The sequence below is a fragment of the Podarcis vaucheri genome (genome assembly GCF_965113315.1).
Source record: "Podarcis vaucheri genome assembly, chromosome: 6".
Taxonomy (NCBI): Eukaryota; Metazoa; Chordata; class Lepidosauria; order Squamata; family Lacertidae; genus Podarcis; species Podarcis vaucheri.
In genome coordinates, this window is record NC_138764.1 from 53,766,664 (window position 1) to 53,789,413 (window position 22,750).

At 41.2% G+C, this 22,750-nt stretch overlaps 1 protein-coding gene across 1 annotated transcript in view; it reads right to left on the reverse strand.

The window, feature by feature from the left end:
* LOC309534724 (uncharacterized protein) overlaps nt 1-22,750 on the reverse strand; it is a 51,726-nt gene that overhangs the window by 20,436 nt on the left and 8,540 nt on the right. The window contains exons 7-16 of the mRNA XM_082227033.1: nt 20,889-21,013; nt 19,422-19,547; nt 18,051-18,148; nt 17,215-17,314; nt 12,377-12,420; nt 12,056-12,095; nt 10,998-11,106; nt 9,090-9,235; nt 1,538-1,669; nt 13-151 (exon numbers count right to left, since the gene is read on the reverse strand). Coding sequence (XP_082083159.1) covers nt 13-151; nt 1,538-1,669; nt 9,090-9,235; nt 10,998-11,106; nt 12,056-12,095; nt 12,377-12,420; nt 17,215-17,314; nt 18,051-18,148; nt 19,422-19,547; nt 20,889-21,013 — 1,059 coding nt within the window. The remainder of the gene's footprint in view (nt 1-12; nt 152-1,537; nt 1,670-9,089; nt 9,236-10,997; nt 11,107-12,055; nt 12,096-12,376; nt 12,421-17,214; nt 17,315-18,050; nt 18,149-19,421; nt 19,548-20,888; nt 21,014-22,750) is intronic.

A 22,750-nucleotide genomic window follows, 5' to 3' on the forward strand; every position in this document is an offset into this window, starting at 1 on the left:
AGCCACACTTACCTTCTCCTCTAATCTCCTTCTCTTTCCTTGAAGCTAAGGAATTGCCCAAGCTGTTCAGCATTCGGAGTGGGTGGCTCCAGGGAATGCAGCCAATGGGGTAGGGGTTCAGCAAGTGATCTTTTTCCTTCTCCAGGAAGCACTACATGTGTGTTTGTTTGTTTCAATCAACTCTTATAGTGGAAATCCAGTAATTTGATTCATGAGGAATTACAGTGCAAGGTTCTTGTTGTTTGACACAGGCTCAGAATAGTTCTGGGGCTACTCACATAGTACAGACTTCCAGCCTACAGGATCACCATTTCTAACAACAACATAAGGTAGGAGGAATTCAACGGCTGAAGCTTTCCCAGTTCAGAGATGCAGTAACAGGGAAACAACCATATGCTGCATTTCTGCCTGTTGACGGGGGGACAGGGGGGATGGGACCAAGCCTTAATAGCCTACCATTCACCAAAGAAGGAATTAGCCCTTGCAGTGTATGTCAGGAGTGGTTTTTTAAAAAAAGGAACTCAGATTTGATCTGTTATATATTAAGAATCCATTTGCCATTGGGTCAGCAAATATGCTCCAATGAGCTGTGACAGAAGTGGGATGGGAAGGTATCCAAGAGGGTGGTAGCAAATTGGAGAGGTATAGTCTGAAATTTTATGCTGTACTTGTATTTGTTTGGTCATTCATTGTTACAGTAAGATGGGAGCGCTCAGGCTGCTTGTTATTGTCAAAGAAAAAAAATCATTTTTTTGCTTCTTTATTTTGAAATGTTCTACTGTACCTTCATTCCGCCATGGATTCCACAATGGTATACATTTTTCAAAAATTGAAATATTAATGCAAGAATAAAGACAAACAACAAAAAGCAACATATAATAAAATCTAAGTAATTAAAGTGTGGTGTTGATGGTACAGACATGGAAGACCCAGGTTAAAATTCTGCTAAAAGAAAACCCCACCACTGGACAAGATGTGAACTTGCTCATAACATGTTTAAACATAAGAGTTGTGTTGCAACTTTGTGGACTGAGAAACACTGCCAAAATTATTGATTTATATTTTCTGTAGGGAATTTCCTGTAGGTATGAAGAGGCAAATTCTGCAGAAGACCAAGAAGTACAGGATGAGCCCTTTAAAAGAGGCCCCATGGATACAGAGTACACATGTTCCATGGGGCCTCCTTTAAAAGACTCACCCTGTACATTATTGCACTATCCAAGTCTAAAAGCAAATGGAGTAGAAGAAACCAAAATACCCACAGTGGGGCACGAGGCTAGTCAAAATATACTCATAGAACATTGGGGGCGTGTGCATCTTTTAAGCTTTTCTCTTTGCATACCGTCGTTGAAGGTTCACTGCTCACTAAGTTACATATTAACATTCTGACATCCTCTTCAAAACTGTCTTCTAGCACACATTGATAAAAATGTAACTGAGCAGACCAAGCAATGTCCAGTACACATGCAGCGGTACATCAAAGTAGTCAACAAAGCAGATCTTTTAGCAGATACAGTGCTCCTTTCCGACAGGATCAGATTTTCCTCTTGCCCCTCCTTTCATGGGAGACTTTCTCTACCTCCTTCATGAACCGAAGACACAATTCCTCCTGCCACGGCAGGGCCACACACTGGACAGCCACGGGGAGCCCAATGGCACCTTCGACAGCCTGCAGGAGAGATACAAAGGCAGCATGATATCGCAAAGCATATTTCATTACTGAGGGAAGCAGCCAGTTTGAGCTGGTGGCTTTCAGACTTCTCCCTGCGTGGCTCCCTTTTGAATTGATTGAGACTTTCAGGATCTACTGGACAATAAGGAGGCCTATATTCAACAGGATAATGGAAATGCTCAGAATAGATTTCCAACATGACTGTGGGGGCAGTGGCGTAGCGTGGGGGGTGCAGGGGGGGCCGGCCGCACCGGGCGCAACATCTGGGGGTTAGGGTTAGGGGGCGCAAATCCACGGGTTAGGGGGCACAAATCCACGGGTTAGGGGGCACAAATTACTTGCCTTGCCCCGGGTGCTGACAACCCACGCTACGCCACTGTGTGGGGGTTTAGTGCTTTGGGTTAGGAGCTGCATTCCATGGATTTGTTTATAAAAATGTATACCTATACATGTCACTTATGTTGGAATATTTCTTTTTTTTTCAGATAAATATTTTATTAGTTTTCTAAAAGTAAAGAAAAAAAGAATGAAATACTAAAGCATAAGAATAAAGAACAAGAATAACAACACAAGACAGATATACCATATATACAAATAAAAAGTTTTCCACCTGTCAAATTAACATAGTTGTTTCTTCCTGGACTTCCTTCAACCCGCCCGTAAATCTTCCGCAATAAAATTCTAAGATACACATTACCTAGTATGTATTGTCATTAGACATTCTTCTACCTCTATTTACCTTAGACAATACCTCTTCCTCTTTCACAGTGCTTCTCTGAATCCCCTTAACGTTATTTGACCTTCACTAAGATGCTCCAAGTAATCCACATATTTCCCCCAGTCCTTGACAAACTTTTGGTCTCTTAAATGTCTGATCTTTCCAGTCAATCTGTCCAAATCCGCGTAGTCTAGTAACTTCGATCGCCACTCCTCTATTGTTGGCATTTCCTTTTTTTTCCACTTCTGAGCAAGGACTATCCTTGCTGCTGTTACTGCATAATACATAAATTTGTGGTCTTTCTTCTTAATTTCATTCCCTAGTATTCCTAGCAGGAAAATTTCGGGTTTTTTGGTAAACGTATATTTTAGAACCTTTTTTAATTCAATATATACTTCCTCCCAATATTCTCTCACTCTCCTGCACTCCCACCACATGTGATAAAAAACACCCTCCTTCTCTTCACACTTCCAACATTTGCTGTCTACTTTGTACATTTTTGACAATTTCGCAGGTGTTATGTACCACCTGTAAAACATCTTCATGACGTTCTCTTTCACCGTCATACACGCGGTGAAATCCAGACCCTCTTTCCATACATTCTCCCAATCTTCAAATTGTATAGCGTGGCCCACATCATTGGCCCATCGGATCATTACTGTCTTAACTTCTTCGTCTGCCAAATTCCAATCCTGCAACATCTTATACATTCTAGATATTATTTTCACCTCGCTATTTATAATTTCCGTCTGGAATTTTGATTCTTTATCTGCGTACCCTCTATCTTTGGCCTCTTTTCTAAACATCTCGTTAACTTGGACATGGTGCAACCAGTCATACACGTACCCTTTAATCTGCTCATACGGTTTTAATTTCCATTTCCCATTCTCTTTCGTTAGCAGTTGTTCATATGTTGCCCAGTCTCCACTCATATTGATTTTCTTGAGGCTCATCACTTCGAGGGGTGAAAGCCAGTGTGGGATCTTAGGTTCTAGTATGTACTTATATCTTTCCCATACTTCGATAAGTGGGCCTCTAAAAATGTGATTTTCAAACCCCTTATGCATTTTCCTCTTACCACACCACAGATAGGCATGCCAGCCGAATCTGTTATTAAAACCCTCTAAATCGAGTAACTCCTTATTCTTTAGCTTGGCCCAATCTTTTATCCAGCAGAGACATACTGCCTCATAGTAGAGTCCCAAGTCCGGTAAGGCAAAGCCTCCCCTTTCCCTTCTATCTGTCAACAGTTTATATTTTATACGGGGTTTTTTGCCCTGCCATATAAATCTTGATAGTACTCTCTGCCATTCCTTGAACACTCTACTCCCCTTAATTATGGGAATGGTCTGAAATAAAAATAATACCCTCGGTAATACATTCATTTTAATAGTATTGATCCTTCCCCAAAGAGACAGTTTCAGTCTTCCCCATGCTTCCAGGTCTTTTCTTATTTCTCTCCACACTGGCTCATAATTATTTTTAAATAAGTCTATATTTTTAGGCGTAAGCCAAATCCCCAAATATTTTATTTTCTTAACCACCTGTATCTGTGACTGTTCTTGGATTATTTCTATTGTTCTTTGATCTATATTCTTTACCATCATCTTTGTTTTCCTCTTATTTAATTTAAAGCCTGCTATTTCTCCGAATTGGTCTATTTCCTTTAGGATTTCTTCTATTGTAGTTATTGGGTCTTCCGTCATGATGACTAAATCGTCTGCAAATGCTTTGGTCTTATAAGCGTGTTGTCCAATTGTCACTCCTTTAATTTTCCCGTTTTGTCTGATTGAATTCAGAAGTACCTCCAATACCATTATGAACAGCAACGGGGAGAGTGGACATCCCTGTCGTGTTCCCTTCTGTATCTTTATTTCTTCTGTCACAATATTGTTTATGATCATTTTGGCCTTTTGATCTCTGTATATTGCGTTCACTCCATTAAAAAAATATCTGCCTACATCCAGGTGTTCTAAGTTCTTCATCATAAAGTCCCACGCCACGTTGTCGAACGCTTTTTCCGCGTCTACAAACATCATTATCGCCTGCTTATCGATTCTAACCGATAGGAATTCTAGCATATTAACTATATTTCTTATATTGTCCCTCATATTCCTGCCTGGAAGAAATCCGGCCTGGTCTTTGTGAATAATTTCCACCAATATGGACTTCAGTCTTCTTGCTAGAATACCTGAAAATATTTTGTAGTCCGTGTTCAACAACGAGATTGGCCTATAGTTGTTAACCTGGGTTAAATCTGTGTCCTGCTTCGGGATGAGAGTAATGAACGCCTCCTTCCAGGTCTCTGGGATTTCTCCTTTTCTTAAAGCATTATTCATAGTCTCCTTCAAAGGATTCACAAGTACGGATTTCATCTCTTTATAGTAACTTGCTGTGAATCCATCGGGTCCCGGAGCCTTCCCTCTTTTTAGATCTTTAATTACCTCCTCTATCTCTTCTGTTTCAATTAACTTATTCAATCGTTGCTTCTTGTCAATTGGGATTTTCTGCACCATTTTCTCTTTCAGAAATCTTTCTATCTTCCTTGAGTTGTTTCTATCTTTCTTTTTGTAAAAGTTTCTATAGTAATCTAGAAACTCTTTCCTAATTCCTTTTGGATCAGTAACCTCTTCTCCCTCTATTATAATTCTATTTATTGTACTTTGTTCTTTTCTCTTCTTAATCTGCCACGCCAACCACTTTCCAGATTTATTTGAGAATTCGAAGCTCTTTTGTCTTAACTTTTTAACATTCCACTCTATCTCTCTATTTATTATCGCAGCAAATTGGGCTTGGAGAATTTTTATGTTTTCTTTTATTCTCTGAGAGTTGGGTTTTCGAATTAATTTTTGTTCACTATCCATAATCTGCCTTAAGATTTCCTCTTTTCCTTTCTCTCTGTTCCTATTTTTAATCGAATTCTGTTGGATAAAGTATCCTCTTATCACAGCTTTGCTGGCGTCCCAGACTACGTTAATGTTTGTACCTTTATCTCGATTATCCATGAAATATTCTGATAACTTTTTATGCGCATTTTCTACAATTCTTTGATCATTTAAGAGATAATCCTTTAGTCTCCATCTGAAAGTTCTTCTGTCATAGCTCTCCAGTTCCCATTCTATCGGACTGTGATCAGAGATTACTCTCGGTTTTATTTCAACTTGTTTTACCCTAGGACAAAGTTCATTTGATATCCAGACCTGATCAATCCGTGACATCGAGTGATGTGGCTCGGAATGGAATGTATATTGCTTGTCCAATGGATGTCTGAGACGCCAAATATCCATCAGATTGCAATTTTTAACCATTGTGAAAAATGATTTTGGCAATTTCCCTTCTTTACTTACACCTTCCCTCAGTCTGTCCGCTTCTAAGGAGACTACGCCATTCATGTCCCCCATTAGAATGATTCTCTGATCCATATATTCCAATATTTTCGTTTCTAGGTATTTATAGAAATCAGTCTTATTGTTATTTGGTGCGTAGATCCCAATCACAATCAAACTTTCACCTTGCCAGCTGATCCGAACAGCAACCATCCTCCCCTCCTCATCTCTAAATATTTGTTTAGCTTCAATCTTTTTTTTAATATACAATACAACCCCTCTTTTCTTTTCTCTATCGGAGGACTCAAATTCTATTCCCAATCTTTTGTTAATTAGCAATTTTTTGTGTTTTTTAGTCACATGCGTCTCCTGGAGACAGATAATATCCAAATTCTTCTTTTTCAAGAATTGCTCAATTTTATTCCTCTTTTTTTCCTCATTCATTCCATTAACATTCCAACTCAAAATCCTTAACCCCATAATGTCTAACACTCACTAAACTTTTCTCTCCTTTTCCCCCTTTTCCCCTCCCTTTTTCCTCTCTCTTCCCTTTATTAGTTTTCTGTGTTCTCTTCCTCCCCTTCTTCTTCTTCCTCTTTATCTGATCCGCTTTCGTTCGCTTCTTGTTCGTCCTCTGTTTTCGTATCTCTAGGTGATCCTTCCTCTACTTCTCTTGCTCCACCCTCCTCTGTTCTTAACTCCTTATACTTCCTCAGGAATTTCCCGGTCTCCTCTGAATTTAATAGTCTATGTCTTTTCCCTCTGTATTCGAATGATAATCCTTCGGGAAACTCCCATCTGAATTCGATTCTGTTCCTCTTCAAAGTCTGTGCTAGTGGTTTGTAGAAATCTCTTCGTTTAAGTAATCTAATTGGGACATCTTTAAAGATAATTATGTAGTTTCCCCCTATATTCAATCTTTTTTCCCTATTCTTTTGCAACACCCTATTTCGAAATTCTTTATCTCTAAATGTTATCAGACAGTCGCCTGCATATTTTTTAGATTTTGTTGTTTTTACACGCATTCTAAATACATTCTGCACATTTCCAGTCATTTCTTCTGTTGATATATCCATCCAGGCCGCCAATTCTTTTATCAGTTTTTCCTTAATATTCTCACCTTGTATCTCCGGGATGGCTCTCAGCCTAAGATTCGCCTCTCTCTGTCGGAGTTCATTCATTGCGATAATATCTTTTATCTCCTCTTGCGCTTTATTCAAATCCGACATTTCAGCTTTTATTCTTTCCTTATCCCGTTTGATATCCTTTAATTCCAATCTTGTCTTCTTCACCCCTTCCTCTACATTTTGCGTTCTTCTAAATATCTCTTTTATCTGGCCTTTAATTTCATTTACTGTTTCATCAATCTTTTTATCCATATTTCCAATTTTGCTATCTACTTGTTCTAACTTCTGCTCTAAATTGTTTTGGCTCTGTTTAATTTCCACTAGCATTTTCATAATATCTGTCTTGGGGTCTGGTTCTTGTTTAGATCCCCTCCTATCTCCGGGAGTCCCTCCATTCGTACCTTTCTTTGCCGTATGTGACATCTTATATTCCTATATTTTATCCGTCTCCCCTACCTTATAGCACACTTATACCTCCCACCTCCACAGTTATGCCTCCCACCTCCACAGCTCCCTCTTTTACTGACAGTTTTGCATAGATATATTATTTCTTGCTCAAACATTTACCAATCATATAATACTTCCCAGCGTAGCCCTTTTCTACCCAGAGCAGTTTCCCAATCCAATAAACAGACAGTCACTTATCTCTTAGAAGAGGTGGTATAAAGTAGACCCAAGGCAAGAAAGAGGGGGAGCAAAAACCGAGGGGGGGAGCAATAAATTGTGAATCCGTTAATTTTAGTCTGTCCTCTAGAGGTCACCAAGTCTTTACAAAATAACTCTCTTTCTGAGGTGTGGCTATTTCCTGTTATCGAAAACGCTCAGTCACTTCTATCCTTCCAACAGTCTTGAAGGGTGAGAGAAAAGAAGGGGGATGTTTTTGTAGAAAAACCAAGGTGTATATATTTCCCCCACTGCAGGAGTGGATGTAAGGACACTCTATCCCTTGTCTTCCTTTCTCTTAAACTCCTTCTCAGTCCACCACGCTCCGAAGTCTTTTGATAGTAGTGAAGCCTTCTCTTCCGGTTCGCCTTCCCTTTGTCTTTCAAATTCAGAAAAAAATGAGAAGAACTCCTTTCATCTATTTCTGCCTCCGCTTTCTCAAGGACTCTCAGCTGCAACTGTTTGTCCCTGGTCTCCTCTTTCCTCCCGCCAGCCTTTTGATACTTAGTCTCTAAACAAAGTTCGCTTAGTAAGGGAGATAAACGGGGAGAGATACAATGTGTCCGCCAAGGCAACTCACTTTCGCTTTTCCCAGCACTGGAGTCGCGCTGTGCCAAGCAGATTCCGTTTCGGGCTGAACTCCTCTCGTTTCTCAGTTCTCCTCCCAACCTCCTTATTGGTGTTTTCGCATTAATAAACAATTCTTGGGTCGGAGTTCTTTTGCGTTGGAATGCAGCACTTTCGCAACAAGCTCGGGGCTTCGCTAAATGAAGGTCGGCAATGGCTTCCCTCGACCGCTGAGCAGCACCGCCGTACTCTTCGCTCCAATTTTGGAGCTACCTGACGACCGAACCGCCCGCTCTCCGTCGTTACGGGAACCAGGTTCTCTGAACACCCTCCAGAGACGTTTATGGGGGGCCTCCGCGCCCTGAGACACCCCCAAACCTCCAAAATAGCCCGGGGTTTCCCTCTCGGTAAAACCCCCGCTTGTAGCGCGATCGCGCAGCACCGGAAGTCCCCCCTTATGTTGGAATATTTCTAATAATTGTACTCCATGACCTTATGGTTGTGATTTTTTTTACCCAGGTCAGAGATTTGATGTCAAATGCTCTTATAGGCAATAATTTAATCACATTAACCAGTTTAGAACCTATTCCAAATAAACACACTTGGAATAAGGCTGTACAAGTTACTTTAAAAATGTAATTTTGTCTGGCAATAACTAAGATCCTACTCAGATCAGAAGCCGCCAATGAAGGTATATTAGTGAAGCAGTTCCAGCTTTCCAATTTAATGGGCGGTGTTAACCAGCTACAAAATTTCCCTAATTTCAGAAGGGAAGCAAGGAAGGGTCAATCTGCTACAAAGCTGTACAGCAAACAGAGCCCCAACGACATGAGGCAGGGTTTAGGAATCTGTTGAACTCCAACTCCCAGCAGTCTCTACACCAACCAACATGACCAATGGACAGGATGGATAGAAGTTGCAGTCCAGCAACATTTGGGTGGGTGGGTGTGTCACAGGTTCCCCATGCTTGATGCAGCGTCTAGGCACTGTCCTTGCCTTGGTTGCTATTGACTGACCTCCTTCATCCTCTTATCCCAGGGGTCTCCATAATGCCCTTTGTAAAGCTTCAGCTCTTCCTCATCTGCCTGTGTCACTGTAGTAACTGGGACAACTCCGGCCGGAAAATTCAAGACGTTGTATAAATGGGTGTAAGTGGTAGCAACTGGAAAAGACAACACACAATACTTCTCATTTTGCGGTACCAGACCTTTGTTTCATGATGACAACAACATGCAAATGCAATAAGAGCACAGTGCATACTTCTCTGCCCAAACACACAATAAGGAAAAAGAAAATGATCTTGACATGGCAGAGCTCTGCTGGATTGTCTTGTGCCACTTTATCAACTAATCTAAAATAACCTTCAGAACAGTCGCACAACTGTTCAGGGGAAGGAGCCTCAGAAAGGTGTTGATTGATTCAAGTGTTTTCTCAGATATTTGCCTAGATGCATCCACATCAACAATGCACACACCCATGGAATCAGCCCAAAAGGAACTGGGTTTTCCTGGTTTGGCTTCAAGCATGTTGAGAACCTGAAGAATTGACTTGATTAAAGCCTGAAGCCTTGAAAAAAATTAGAATACGAATGAGGGTGCTTTCTTATCACTTCTAAGAAAATATGGCATTTGCCTGCAGGCACATTCTTCCTAACTGTACAAGCAACCACAAGAGATCTGGTCAAGCTGAAATCTGTTGCAATCTTCTTGCCTTGAAGTTTTTAAAAGGAGATGAGACTTAATTCACTCAGTTTTGTTTTGTGGGATTAATAATACTGGGTCCAGAGAAGAGTGAGCAGAACTCCACTCAGGAAACAAGATTAATATGGATGCTCTCACTACTAGTGCCCCTGTGGTCTCCCCAAAGCCGCTCCATCTGGAATGGTGTGCGACCAGGTATTGGAGGGGCCAGCTAAGAGAATGGGGGGGGGTTGCCAGAATTCAAGGGGGCTGCCTTGCACAGGCAGAAGTTCCTTTCCACTCACTCAACACACCTTTGAATTCAAATTATAAAATAACAATGATAATATTTTCTCACTGACACTGGTTGAAGGAAAAGTACCAAAATATAAGTACAATTTCATGCAAGGTAAATATTGAATAATCAAGGAATTAATGCATCAGTCAAAAAATCACATCTACTCACAATAGTGTTGGAAGAAGAGATGGGTTGTGAGACTACAATGCAACCCAGCTACAGTTCTGCTAGCAGTACCTTACAGATTCACAGTATATTATGTCCTGGGCGGAGCTAGACTAATGTCTTAGCTATACCTTAGTTGGTTAAGGAGTCCATCCCAACCGGTATGGCATGATGCAATGTAGGTGAATCTACAGCTACGTATGTTGCCATATTCGTATCCTTCAGGTTGAAGGGTAGGTTATAAATACAATAGAAGGTGGTGATAATACAGTACTAAAAACGGGACCTGTTCTATAGTAGTGTGTTCCTGCTTCATAGTCCTGCTCTACAAATCTTTCTCACCACTTTTCAAGTTCATTATGCCTCTTGAAGGAACCAGAGCTAAATTGATTAATAAATGCATGCATATCAATAATTTCTTCCTTTCGCTTGATTACTACTGAGCAGGAGACAGTTACGTATTAGTGGATGGATGTTCTAACATCCATCTCCTGCCAGTTGGGATCATCTGCCAGGAAATATGGTAGAAATCAAGGATGGCACAATGTGGCTAGATGGGCCCATATACCCTCTCTCCACAAACTTTTATAAATATTTGGATCATAAGGCTGGGAAAGAAAGATGGTCATCATCTATTCCTCTTTTGCTCAGAGCAGGCTGCTCTACAGGTCAGCTCAGAGAAAGCCACATTATTTAATCCACAGTATGCAACAAGCCAAGGGAACTGGATCAATATAAGAGCATGTATACTGGAAAATCAGATAAGATGTATTATTTGGTACCAAATAGCTTGCCAGCATATCCCAAATTAAAAGCTGGTCCCAAAGCTGGACAAAGCACAACGTCCAGCTTCAACTTCCTCCATTCTGCAATGAATTCATCACGGTAAGCCTGGGGAGAAATACAAAGAGAAGACAGTGGCTATTATGTACAAAATGCCACCATCAGTGTGAATTGATTAACAGAAATGCATTTACATCCTTATGTGTTGCTGATCAGCACAAAACCTAAAAAGCTCTACAGTGTTCTAGTCATTTTAGCTGTGGAGACACCTGAAGGGGTGTCTCCACCCACATTGTTCAACCCAAACACTGAGGTCCAGCTCCAAGAACCTTCTGGTGGTTCTCTCATTGCAAAAAGTGAAAATATAGGGAACCAGGCAGAAGGCCTTATTGGTTGTCACATCTGTGGAATGCCCACCTGTCAAATTTCAAAGAGTTAAACAACCATACTACTACTACTACTACCACTACTACAAACAAATCAGGAGAAGACTGAAGACTTGGGAGATGATTGACATGCTACTGCTGATCTCCATACCCTCAGCATGAGTCCTATTTTTCCTCATTCTCTCATGGCTCCTGCTCATCCATTAGTACTTTATCATCAGCTTGACCTCTGTCAAAAATGCTCTTCACTTCATCATTTGGCCCAACCCTCTTTGGTCACTTTAAACTATCTGCTTGTGTACAGAACAGCACACCATAGCTCCATCAGTTGTATGTTAACATAGACCAGAACTGTGGAATACAGTATTAGCATAGGTCAGCATCATTGATGGTGCTGTAGCTGGAGTTCTAGGGACCATATTAGCTTTCAATTAATATCATTCTCCAGAATCAAATCATATAGGATTGTGAGGTAACTATTATTTGCAGGTCTTGCTCTCAGCAATGAAAGGCACAAAAACTACCCAACAGGGAGACTGTATGCACACTTTCCCAAGAAACTGCCCTTTCTGAACAGGTTTCTCTCTGATGAGCAGTGATTGGGGGTGGAGAAAATTTGAGCACTTGGGCACTTTTCTTTGTCTTTTAACAAGAAAACAAAACAAAATTACCATCCGGTCAACGTTGTTCTTCCAGAAGTTTTTCACTGACCTAGGAAATTTGCAGAAGGCATGCAGATTAGAATTCATGACAGGAACAAGAGAAAAAAAATTCCTCAGAGAAAATTAACTAAAACTGCCCATTTTGGCCATATAGTCACTTTTCATGACAGATGCAGTCACACAGTACATTCACAATGATGGAAATATCATTATTCACAACAGTGGTTGTGAAGTTTTAATAACATTGGTATTCCACACAAAATTCCCATCATGATTATATTTAGTACTTCACAATGAATCCATTTATAAATCGTGTAAAAATTTACTTACCCTACTCCAATAAGGGCATTCAGATGTCGAGAGATTCGTGGAAACTGGGAGAGGGAATACATTTATTATTATTATTATTATTATTATTATTATTATTATTATTATTGCCACCTTTTCCCGTTAGGAATCCAGCATGCTTTGATAAAAAGTTATAGCTAAATTAAAAAATATATTAATGACTGAACTCTTCTATGTGTCTGATTAAAAGCAGGTTTGAGTCAAAAAGTCCCAAGAACAAATTTACGCTTCACTGCCATGTGTGCCCAGGGATGTACCTGGAACTATGTCACCAATTGCCAGGGCCCAGAATAGACTATCATGCACACACCAATGTATCTCTATTGTTCCTATGTGCAAACTGTTAACTCCTGTGGGACCAAAGCATGACTGAAGAGTGGGACATAAATATAAGAAAGGAAGGTATAGTAAACCTATATGTATAGTCCCACATCTATCCATCTAGATGCTATCTTCAGAGCAGCTTTTAGAAAAGTGTCCAAGTGATAAGTTGCAAATTACAGCTGATGGGGTTTCGATGAGAGGTAAATCCTCTTCGTAAATTATTCATTGGAGCATTCTACTAAAGAAACTGATGGACTTTCTGTCTTATTTCATTATTCAGCTAAAAACTAATGATCCACAGGGTTTGTCAGTGCACACAAATCATGAGCTCCCAAGGGGTGTTAATTCACACTCACAATATTCCCACTATCACTAACATCTTTAAAAAGCTTTTGTGCAAGATCCCCAACTGGTTTTTTGAGGGGAGGTGGAAAAGCAGTTTTGTGGAGGTACTTTGTAAAAAGGGAGACTTTCAGAATTACTTTAAGTACATTCACCCAAATTCAACTGCAGTCACATCCCTCCAGATATAAGCCCAGGTCCCTTTCAGACAAACTTCACATAACGACATCATTGTTTCTACTGATTTTATCTGTATAGCTGTTTTCAGCCACCCTTGGCTCCTTCAGGAGGAAGGGCAAGATATAGGAATAAAAAGTAACACTTGTAATTTCTTTATTAGTAAGAACAATTGTAATATTTTTACTGCTTTTAGTTTACTCTGGTAAGTGCTTATAACCTTAGCATCTACTACTTTTTAAAAGTTGCCTGATATGGATTAAAATTCACTGGCGTTGCAAAATTTCAGTTTGCAAAGCTGTTTTGCAACTTATCAGCTTGTTGTTATGTATTCAAGTTACACAGCATTTTTCTCCCCTCACAGTTGGCTGAAATTTGTCACATGTACCCCACCTACCCAAAAAGCATCTGCTCCCACTGTGCTTAACATGATGAAGAAGTTAAGGTCAAGTAAAGGCTAAGGGTTTCTTGCGATCCAAACATCTCTCCAGCATCCATGCTTTTTACAGGACCAGCCCTCCCATTAGGCAGTCTCTGGGATGCAGGTGGGGCTGTGGTCTAAACCACTGAGACGCTTGGGCTTGCCGATCAGAAGGTCGGCGGTTTGAATCCCCAGGATGGGGTACAAGTAGATAAATAGGTACTGCTGTGGCACGAAGGTAAACAGCACTTCCATGCACTCTGGCTTCTGTCAGGGTGTTACGCTGCACCAGAAGCAGTTTAATCATGCTGGCCACATGACCCAGAAAGCTGCCTGTGGACAAACACTGGCTCCCTCAGCCTGAAGCGAGATGAGCACTGCACCCCATAGTTGCCTTTGACTGGACTTCACAGTCCAGGGGTCCTTTAGCTTTTTGATTTTTTTCTTTCTTTATTTTTAGGCAGAGTGAGAAGACCACTTCAGGCAACAGATGCTGGCTGGCAGCAGTGGCTCCTCCAGCTGTTTCCCCTTCAGTCCCCTTCTGAGCTAGGGCTCTGCCAGTAGTGATGCTTGCTTGTTGCTGGGATGAACCCGATCTGTCTGTCTGACCTTGTCACCTTCCCCTAATGGATCACAGACAATGCCATTAGGAGAGGGTCTGACTGAACAGGCCAGAACCAGGAAGCCGGCCCAGGCTATTCATCCCAGCAGGCATCCCACGTGCCCACATCCTACTCATGTGATGCACACTGATGCCACAAAGGCATTGCAGCATTTGTCTGAGCAGGTAGCAAGCAGGCAAAGCAGGGAGTGAGCTGCAGTGCTGGAGAATTGAGCTGATTAGACCATGTAGCCTATTCTGCACCCCTTAAGCTGGCCTGTTGCTCTCAGGTGCAGTGAAGGCCACTGCCCCATAGGGCTGGTTGGTAAATCTGTCAATTTCAGTTTCTCCTTCTTTAATTCTTCACATCTCCAAATCATTTTCTGAAATTTTTTAAGGTCCTCATAAAAATTCATCAGAGATTTTGTGGGAATTTCACCTAATGCATGCATCTATCGATGTATTTTTGCCTAATATGCACATTTTTGCAAGTCATTTCCCACTAATATAATGCATTTTTCATTTTTACTAATATTTGCTTTTCTATGCAAACTTTTGTATATGCATTTGCATACAGGTGACTTGGCTGAAGAACTGGATTGCAAAATTCAGATAAGTGCGGATTTCAGAAGTTGACTGTGTTCACATATTGCTTGGGAAAGAGCACCTTTAAAGGCAAAGTGAATCAAATGACTCTCCCATCCCTGTGCTCTCATCATCAATATTTACGTAAGATTCAGTTATCAATCATGTTGGCTTTTATGCATGCCGCAAAATCAGAATGGCCCTTCTCTCAAACCCTCCCTATCATTTTTATCTACACTTTGTGGATAAAAACTGAAACTGATAGAGACAATTTGATAAATTTATGCTTGTGTAATTCACAAACAGCCTCTTAAAAGCAATTGTGCTCAACCCAGGAAAGGCTAGTTGCACTAGTTTCAAAAGAAGAGGGTAACACTCATGCTTAATTCACTTAACGAAATCAGTGGAACTTGAAAGTTCACAACTATAGCTGGAGTTTGTGCCTGCCTTTTTTCTTTTGACTATCAAGAGATTTTTTGAGTGGATAGTCATGATAAAAAGAATGTATTGTGGCATGTGGGAAGAAAAAAGTTATTACATGGGGGGGGGGAGAGATTTCTGGCAATTCTATTTTCTCCACTTTGCTTTCAACCTGATCGTTTTGCAGAGGATGGGCTCATCAGAAAGCAGCATATGAAAACCTGAGACTGGCTGCATCAAAGTCATTATTCTTAGATTATGATTTTCCACCTTGGTTATTCCGCTTTATAAGGAAGGCAGCTAGAACTTGATTTCAGTTAACAAGATTGACTGAGGCGACCGAGCTCTAAATGAAACAGTCATTTCTGAGACATTGTATGAGTGAAACAATCAAATATACTAGTTGGCATTACGATTCAGCTTGGAAGGAAATGGAACATGGCTTGCTCTAAAGATCCAGAACCACGTTCTGATTTAAATATAACAATAGCAATCAATGCAAATAGGGAGTCATAAGCTTCCTGTGCCGTTAAGGAACCTGTAAGCAATCTCATTTTCAGATGCATAACAAAAGCTTCAGCATATTTCCAAGAATGCTGGAGCAACCTTGCAGATTTACTCCCTGGCAATCAAGATTCATCATAGGCATTTTTGGAATATAGGCCAAAATATTAAAACAGAGGCATTTTCTGCCCTGGATCATGAAAATCCTTGCCCCACCAGTCTCTCCTTTCCATCCTACCTGTAGTGCAATCCTTGGCAAGTCAACTTTGAAGTAAGCCCACTGAGTTCAATTGGAATGGGATAGCTCAGTTGGTAGAGCATAAGACTCTTAATCTCAGGGTCGTGGGTTTGAGCCCCATGTTGGGTGAAAGATTCGTGCATTGCAGGGAGTTGGATTACATGACCCTCGTAGTCTCTTCCAACTCTACAGTTCAATGATTCTGTGACTTAGTCCCAGGTAAATGTGTACAGTATATGACTGCATCTCTAAGTCCCGTGGCTTGTCATCTCTTGCAATCCCTGCCCCCATCTCTGTACTTTCCAATTTCTAAAGATTTACTGTCTGCTCATGAACCTAGGCTCACTTCCCTCCTCTGGACTAAATCAAACCTTGAGCATGAAGATATTTGCCAAGTAGGGAACCTAGTGTTGTGGCAGCCAATGGCTTCTTTGCTGTACTCCTAGCTTAGGCTCTGTGAGCTCCCACACCAGGCCTAGCTGAAAAGCTAGCCTCCAAATATTCAGCTCACAGAGGGTCTATCAGCCTCCCTCTAGCTATCTGGCAGCATCTGAGGTTTTCCATGATCGCATTACCAAGAGAAAATAAAACACACAAGAGTGTTGCCAGCAATCCCAAAGCTGCACTCCCTAATTCTGCCTTACGACCTCCTAGAGGTGAAGGATTTCCCTGAACTTTTCCTGCAAAAGTTGGCTGAGAATCCTGTTCAGTAGAAACTGGTGGAACAGTGCGGGCATTGCTCTTCCAGCTTCCCAACACTGTGCATCATTACTCAGAGAGGGAGATGCAGAGAACTCAGCAGGATGAAGCAGCATAGATCTGAGGTTGCGGCGCTCATCTCGGTTTACAGGCCAGGGGACCCGATGTTTGTCCACAGACAGTTTTTCCGAGTCATGTGGCCAGCACAAATAAGCTGCTTCTGGCGAAACCAGAGCAGCACACGGAAATGCCATTTACCTTCCCGCCACAGCAGTACCTATTTATCTACTTGCGCTGGCATGCTTTCAAACTGCAAGGTTGGCAAGAGCTGGGACCGAACAACAGGAGCTCACCACGTCATGGGGATTTGAACTGCTGACCTTCTGATCGGCAAGCCCAAGAGGCTCAGTGGTTTAGATCACAGTGCCACCCGCATCCCTTATTGTTGACATACACAAAGGTAGATATGGAGAAAGTCTGTGTGTCTGTTTCACAAGTTGGAGACTCACCAACGGCATTAAAATGAGAGCCAGGATCCTTTTCAGTAAATTTGGCAACCGGTAACAATTTATCTGGTTTGTCCAAGTGGAATCCACAAACTCTCCATCACTGGGAAAGTAAAAAGAGGAAGAAAGCAGGTTCTATGCTGTAAGATAATGTCTGTAAATGCTATTTACCTGTTGCAATGACATGCCTATGCTACAGCTACTATCCTTGCAGTTAAAATCCCTGATAGACAAATGCAGAATCTGAAACTTAAAGCATGACTGAGGGGCAGATAATCAACTCCTGAAGGAAATGGAATTTTCAGTAATTCAGCAAAGACCCCCCCCCCAAAGACGCAACAAGAGCATAATTTAATTTAAGCCTCTCTCCCCCCATTTATCAATTTTATGAAACACACTATAATTCAGTTCCACAACCTATTGTCATTGTTATCTGCACAATACTTGTATACAAAATAATACTACAATTAAAAAAATATATTTTTATGCATACATATTCTATTGACATTTGTTATTCCAGAACATAATAAAAAGTGTCTGCTGTTCTAAAAGCCATTCCAGAAATGTGTTTTGGCCATTACTTCCTCTTCTATAATATTTGAATGTTATAATTACTATGTTACACCAGATTTTTCAAAGCAATCTGAAATAATTATGATAAGCCTCTTTTGTTGTTGTTAAATTATTAATAATAATAATATGCCTCTTTTGTTCCTAATTGTTTCCCACTAAAGAGCCTTGATATCTCTTCTTCAGAAAGTTTTTGATCTCCCAATTTGTCCTCCCGTAAACACATACATACACTACATATGTGTCTGTACGTCTTGGTTTCTACTTACAACTTTTCCAGTAATGTTGAGCATCCATCTGCATAGAGGCCTTTGGTGAAGAGCTCATCCACCAAAAAATCAATTCGAGGAGGAGTGAAAGGTATAAGCTGGGCAGAAAAACAAGGTAAAGATTTAAAGGCAACAAAAATATATAATAAATATATGCAGTTATCATTCTGCCTTTATACATGTGATTCTTTGCAATCAGTAAAAGGAAAGGAGGACCTATATATTGCCTGGATACACATTCTTGGCAGAGAATGTTATTGTCTAATCTCCACAGGCCTCTATTAACTTTTGTCTAGAATTGTCTAGACTGCAGCCCAGTCTATAGGTACAGGTGCAGCCACAAGCTTGAATAAGTACCAGAAAATGTCAACTTAGCAGAACTCTGGAAGCTGCAAAATGTCTAATGTCAGAAAACTGGAAATGTAAGTTTCAGCCAGTAGTTGGTAACTGGTGTGCAGACATAGGGCGGTATTCAACTAAATTTTACTCAGACTAATTGGAATTAATGACCATTACTAACATGGCAGACCCTCCAAGTGTCCCTATTTTCCAGGGACATCCCTGATTTAGAGATGCTGCCCCGGTTTCTGATTTGATTCCGGAAAGTCCCTCTTTTCCTTAGGATGTCCTGAATTCCATTGGAGAAATGTTGGGGGGTATGGAGCCGTCTGAAGGCAATCCTGTGTATAGGGAAGGTTTTTTTTAAAAAATGTTTAATATTTTGTTATGTTTTTATATATCCTGGAAGCTACTCAGAGTGGCTGGGGCAACCCAGTAAGATGTGTGGGATAGAAATAGTAAAAATTATCATTATGGGACATCCCTATTTTCATCAGAGAAATGTTGGAGGGTATGACTTGGGCCTACTAAATCCAATAGATCTACTCTGTGTAAAAGAAAGATGAATACAACCTAGGGTGTGTACACTCAAAAGTCAAGTGTATGTTACGTGCAGCAATCCAATGGCTACATTTTCAGTGGTGACAGGCATCTTCTAAAAAACAACGCCAGTAGACTAGCATGGCTCCAGAAAACAATGAAGAAAATACCTTACTTTCTGCTTCCTTCCCATAGCAACTTTTCGTCAAGTTTCTTTCTCCTTTGCTCCCTACATCTTCCACTTGCTATTTCTTTTTTTCTTAATTAACAAATAGCACATTACACTGCATCATTTACAAAAATCAAGAATCAATGTTCTTGCTGGCAGTGCGCATTGTTTCTGCATAAATAGCCATCTCTTATTATTATTGATTTGTTACATGTATTACAAAACCCAATAAAATTAAAGCAATGAAAATGCAGCAAACAAACTCAATATAAATTAAAGTTCAGGCAATGTAAGAAAAGGCTCTCCATGGGCCCAGAGCTTACCGTGTGTCCTGCTTCCTGTAGCAACTGTCGGGTTTCCAGCACAGCTCTCCTCATGCTGGGAGAGGGCTGGAAATAACCATCTCCATCATAGTAGCCAATCCTGAGTGGCCGGGAGCTAGAGTAAATCTGCAGAGAGGAACCAGAGTAATCACATAGTATTAGGACAATGAGAAGAAGGTGACATGGCTTTTCACAGCTCAGGTGAGGGTAAAAGCTAGGGATCAGGGTACCTGACGGACTGCTCATCTCCCCATGTATCTGTGTGCTAAAATCTCCAACAGAGGCCCTTCCCTGGGTACCACTATCATATGAGGTGTGGCATTTTGACTCTGCTTTGGTTTTAGAATGCTCTTTCCCACTGTCTGATTTGTTGAGCCCAGCCATCTTGTTAACTGAAGAGTTGTTGACACAGTGTCAACATCAATCAATTCAGATCACATCAATTCAGGACTGTAAGGGATGGAGTATTCACCTTGTTCCTCTTTGGTGCTGACCTTTAAAGCCCTAAACAGCCTCGGCCCTGTATATCTGAAGGAGCATCTCCACCCACATCATTCAGCCCGGACACTGAGATCTAGCTCTGAGGGCCTTCTGGACGTTCCCTCACTGCAAGAACTGAAGTTACAGGGAACGAGGCAGAGGGCCTTTCAGGTAGTGACACTCACTCTATGGAACACCCTCCCATCAGATGTCAAGGAAATAAACAACTACACGACTTTCAGAAGACATCTAACAGCAGCCCTGTATTGGGAAGTTTTTAATGTTTTGTGTATGTCTTATTATGTTTTTATTTTGTTGAAAGCCATCCGAAAGATGGGAGGGGGACAAATAATAAAATTTCATGAAGCAACCTGAAAATTCAGGGCCACATTCTGAACTACCAGAAACCTCAGCTGATACCTGAAGAAGAGAGAGTCCTGCTCCTGTCTTAAACTATTCATGTAGCCATGCAATAGGTATCATTGTTCAGCTCCTCTGTGTGGATAATATCACTATGTATTTGAGTCACTAGGTGGCACTAGACTTAGTGCTCTGCAGGTGGAGTAACAAGTTTCGTTTTGTTGTTAGAGAGATAACAAATAGACTCATGGGTCTCCTGAGCCTTTAATTTCTCTTACCTAGATGTCAGATTTGACTTCAGATTTCTCCCTCCTGACACCTAGACCAAGCTCGAGTTTTTCCTTCTTTCGTTGTGAAAGGGTTTCAGACCTCAGATTTCAAACAAGCTTCACCCTGGGCCTCCATTTTGGCTTTACCCTTTAGACCTTTGCTCCTTCCCTGGCTGACAGATCCACTCACTGCTGCTATAGAGTGTAAAACCCCTATAGTGACACCTAGCATGCATGCACTGATATCTTAGCATTGACAAAAATTGAGATTCCCCCACTAAAAAGGAAATTTCATTATGCATTAAAAGCCTATGGTGAATCAACTACTTCAGTGTGCTGTTGAACACAATTCCATTACCTCCTCATTAAAGGGAATTGGGGGCACAGATGAATCCAGGCGAAATAGTTCGTCACACAGGAGGGCCTTCATGCACAGAACCAGACTGTCCACATCTCTTGCCATTGGGCCTGTCACGGAGATGACTGGAACAAAAGAGTAAGACTTCTGAACATGGGGAGGAAGATAGGAGTGCTAGTAGCATGATTTCCATGCAGTTGCCTTCCAGTTATTAGGGTTTCTAAGTGCACAACAATGCCAAAGGGCCATTTCTGAGGAGGAAAAAGGACTCTGGAATTACTTTCTCCCCAGGCCCATCAGTTTTCACATGATGATCACCCAGTCATCCCATCCACAAAAACTGCCAATTTTATTGTATTCTGAAATGCATCTAAGGTAAAGGTAAAGGGACCCCTGACCATTAGGTCCAGTCGTGACCGACTCTGGGGTTGCGGTGCTCATCTCACTTTATTGGCCAAGGGAGCCGGTGTACAGCTTCTGGGTCATGTGGCCAGCATGACTAAGCTGCTTCTGGCGAACCAGAGCAGTGCACGGAAACGCCGTTTACCTTCCTGCCAGAGCGGTACCTATTTATCTACTTGCACTTTGACGTGCTTTCGAACTGCTAGGTAGGCAGGAGCTGGGACCAAGCAACGGGAGCTCACCCCATCGTGGGGATTTGAACCGCTGACCTTCTGATCGGCAAGTCCTAGGCTCTGTGGTTTAACCCACAGCACCACCCGCATCCTGAAATCCTACAAATATGTTTTTCTAGGAGATGGTGGTAACTAAAGATCTCACTGGGTGACAATGTGTTCACAGATTCATTTCACCATATGAAAACTGAGCAGTCAGGTCCTCTACATGGTAACAAGAAGAAGGAGGTAAGTTTTAAATGTGCAACCATGAATTTTGCAGTATGAACATTAAAAAGAATTGAGTTTCAATTTTCGCACCCATTTCAGACATGCTGTGAAACTATGGCTTAGCACAGCCATCTGCAACCTTGTAACTTCCACACCTTTTGGACTACAAGTCCTATCAGGGGCTATATTTGTGTGCAGCCGTTGGCAGAAGGTCAATTTCTGGTGATTTGAAGTAGATCTGACCCCCAATTGTTTAAATGGCAACAATATAATGACTTTCCCTTAATACTGCTGCACTGAAGAGCGTTGGGGATGGGGAGAGGATTTTTATGTGAAAAGACATTCTGGATTTCAAAACAAATTGTAGAGCTCAGAATGTCTGTTGCACCTGGTTCTGTGGATCTCAGGGTTCTAGTAAAAATAAATTAAGTAGATCCCACAAGGCCTACGGTCTACATACATTTGCATAGAGTATTTGTGTAAGCCAGGGGTGCCAACTTGAATAAAATATTGGGGGGCAGGTAAGCCCCATCCTGCATAATCGATCACACGACATGGTGCACGCACACCATTTGAATGGCAATGCCCATCAGCTTTGGGGGGGGTGGCAACCTCAAATATTTTATTGGAGGGGCAAAGACCACTTGGCCCCTAGCAATTGGCTCCTATGGTGTAAGCACAGGCACAAAGATCATTTGACTTAATTTTTTTTTACTGTCACAGAATCTTACAAAATTAAATGAATTTTCAGGTTGCAAAAGAAATGCGCACCATTTTTTCCTTACATATAGCCAGCAAAAACAGTTAAGATACATCTGATCTTCGTTAAACAAATCAGAAATTACCATTAACACCTGGCCTTCTCATAGAATGGCATTTGCATTTGTTTGTTTTTAAATGAGCCCAAACTCTAAAAGTTTATTGCTTATCGGAAAACTGCGGTCTCCATCAAAGGGCTTGTGCTTGTTTAAATTCTCCCATGAGCTAAGTAACACTTTCAACTCTCGCTTACATTTT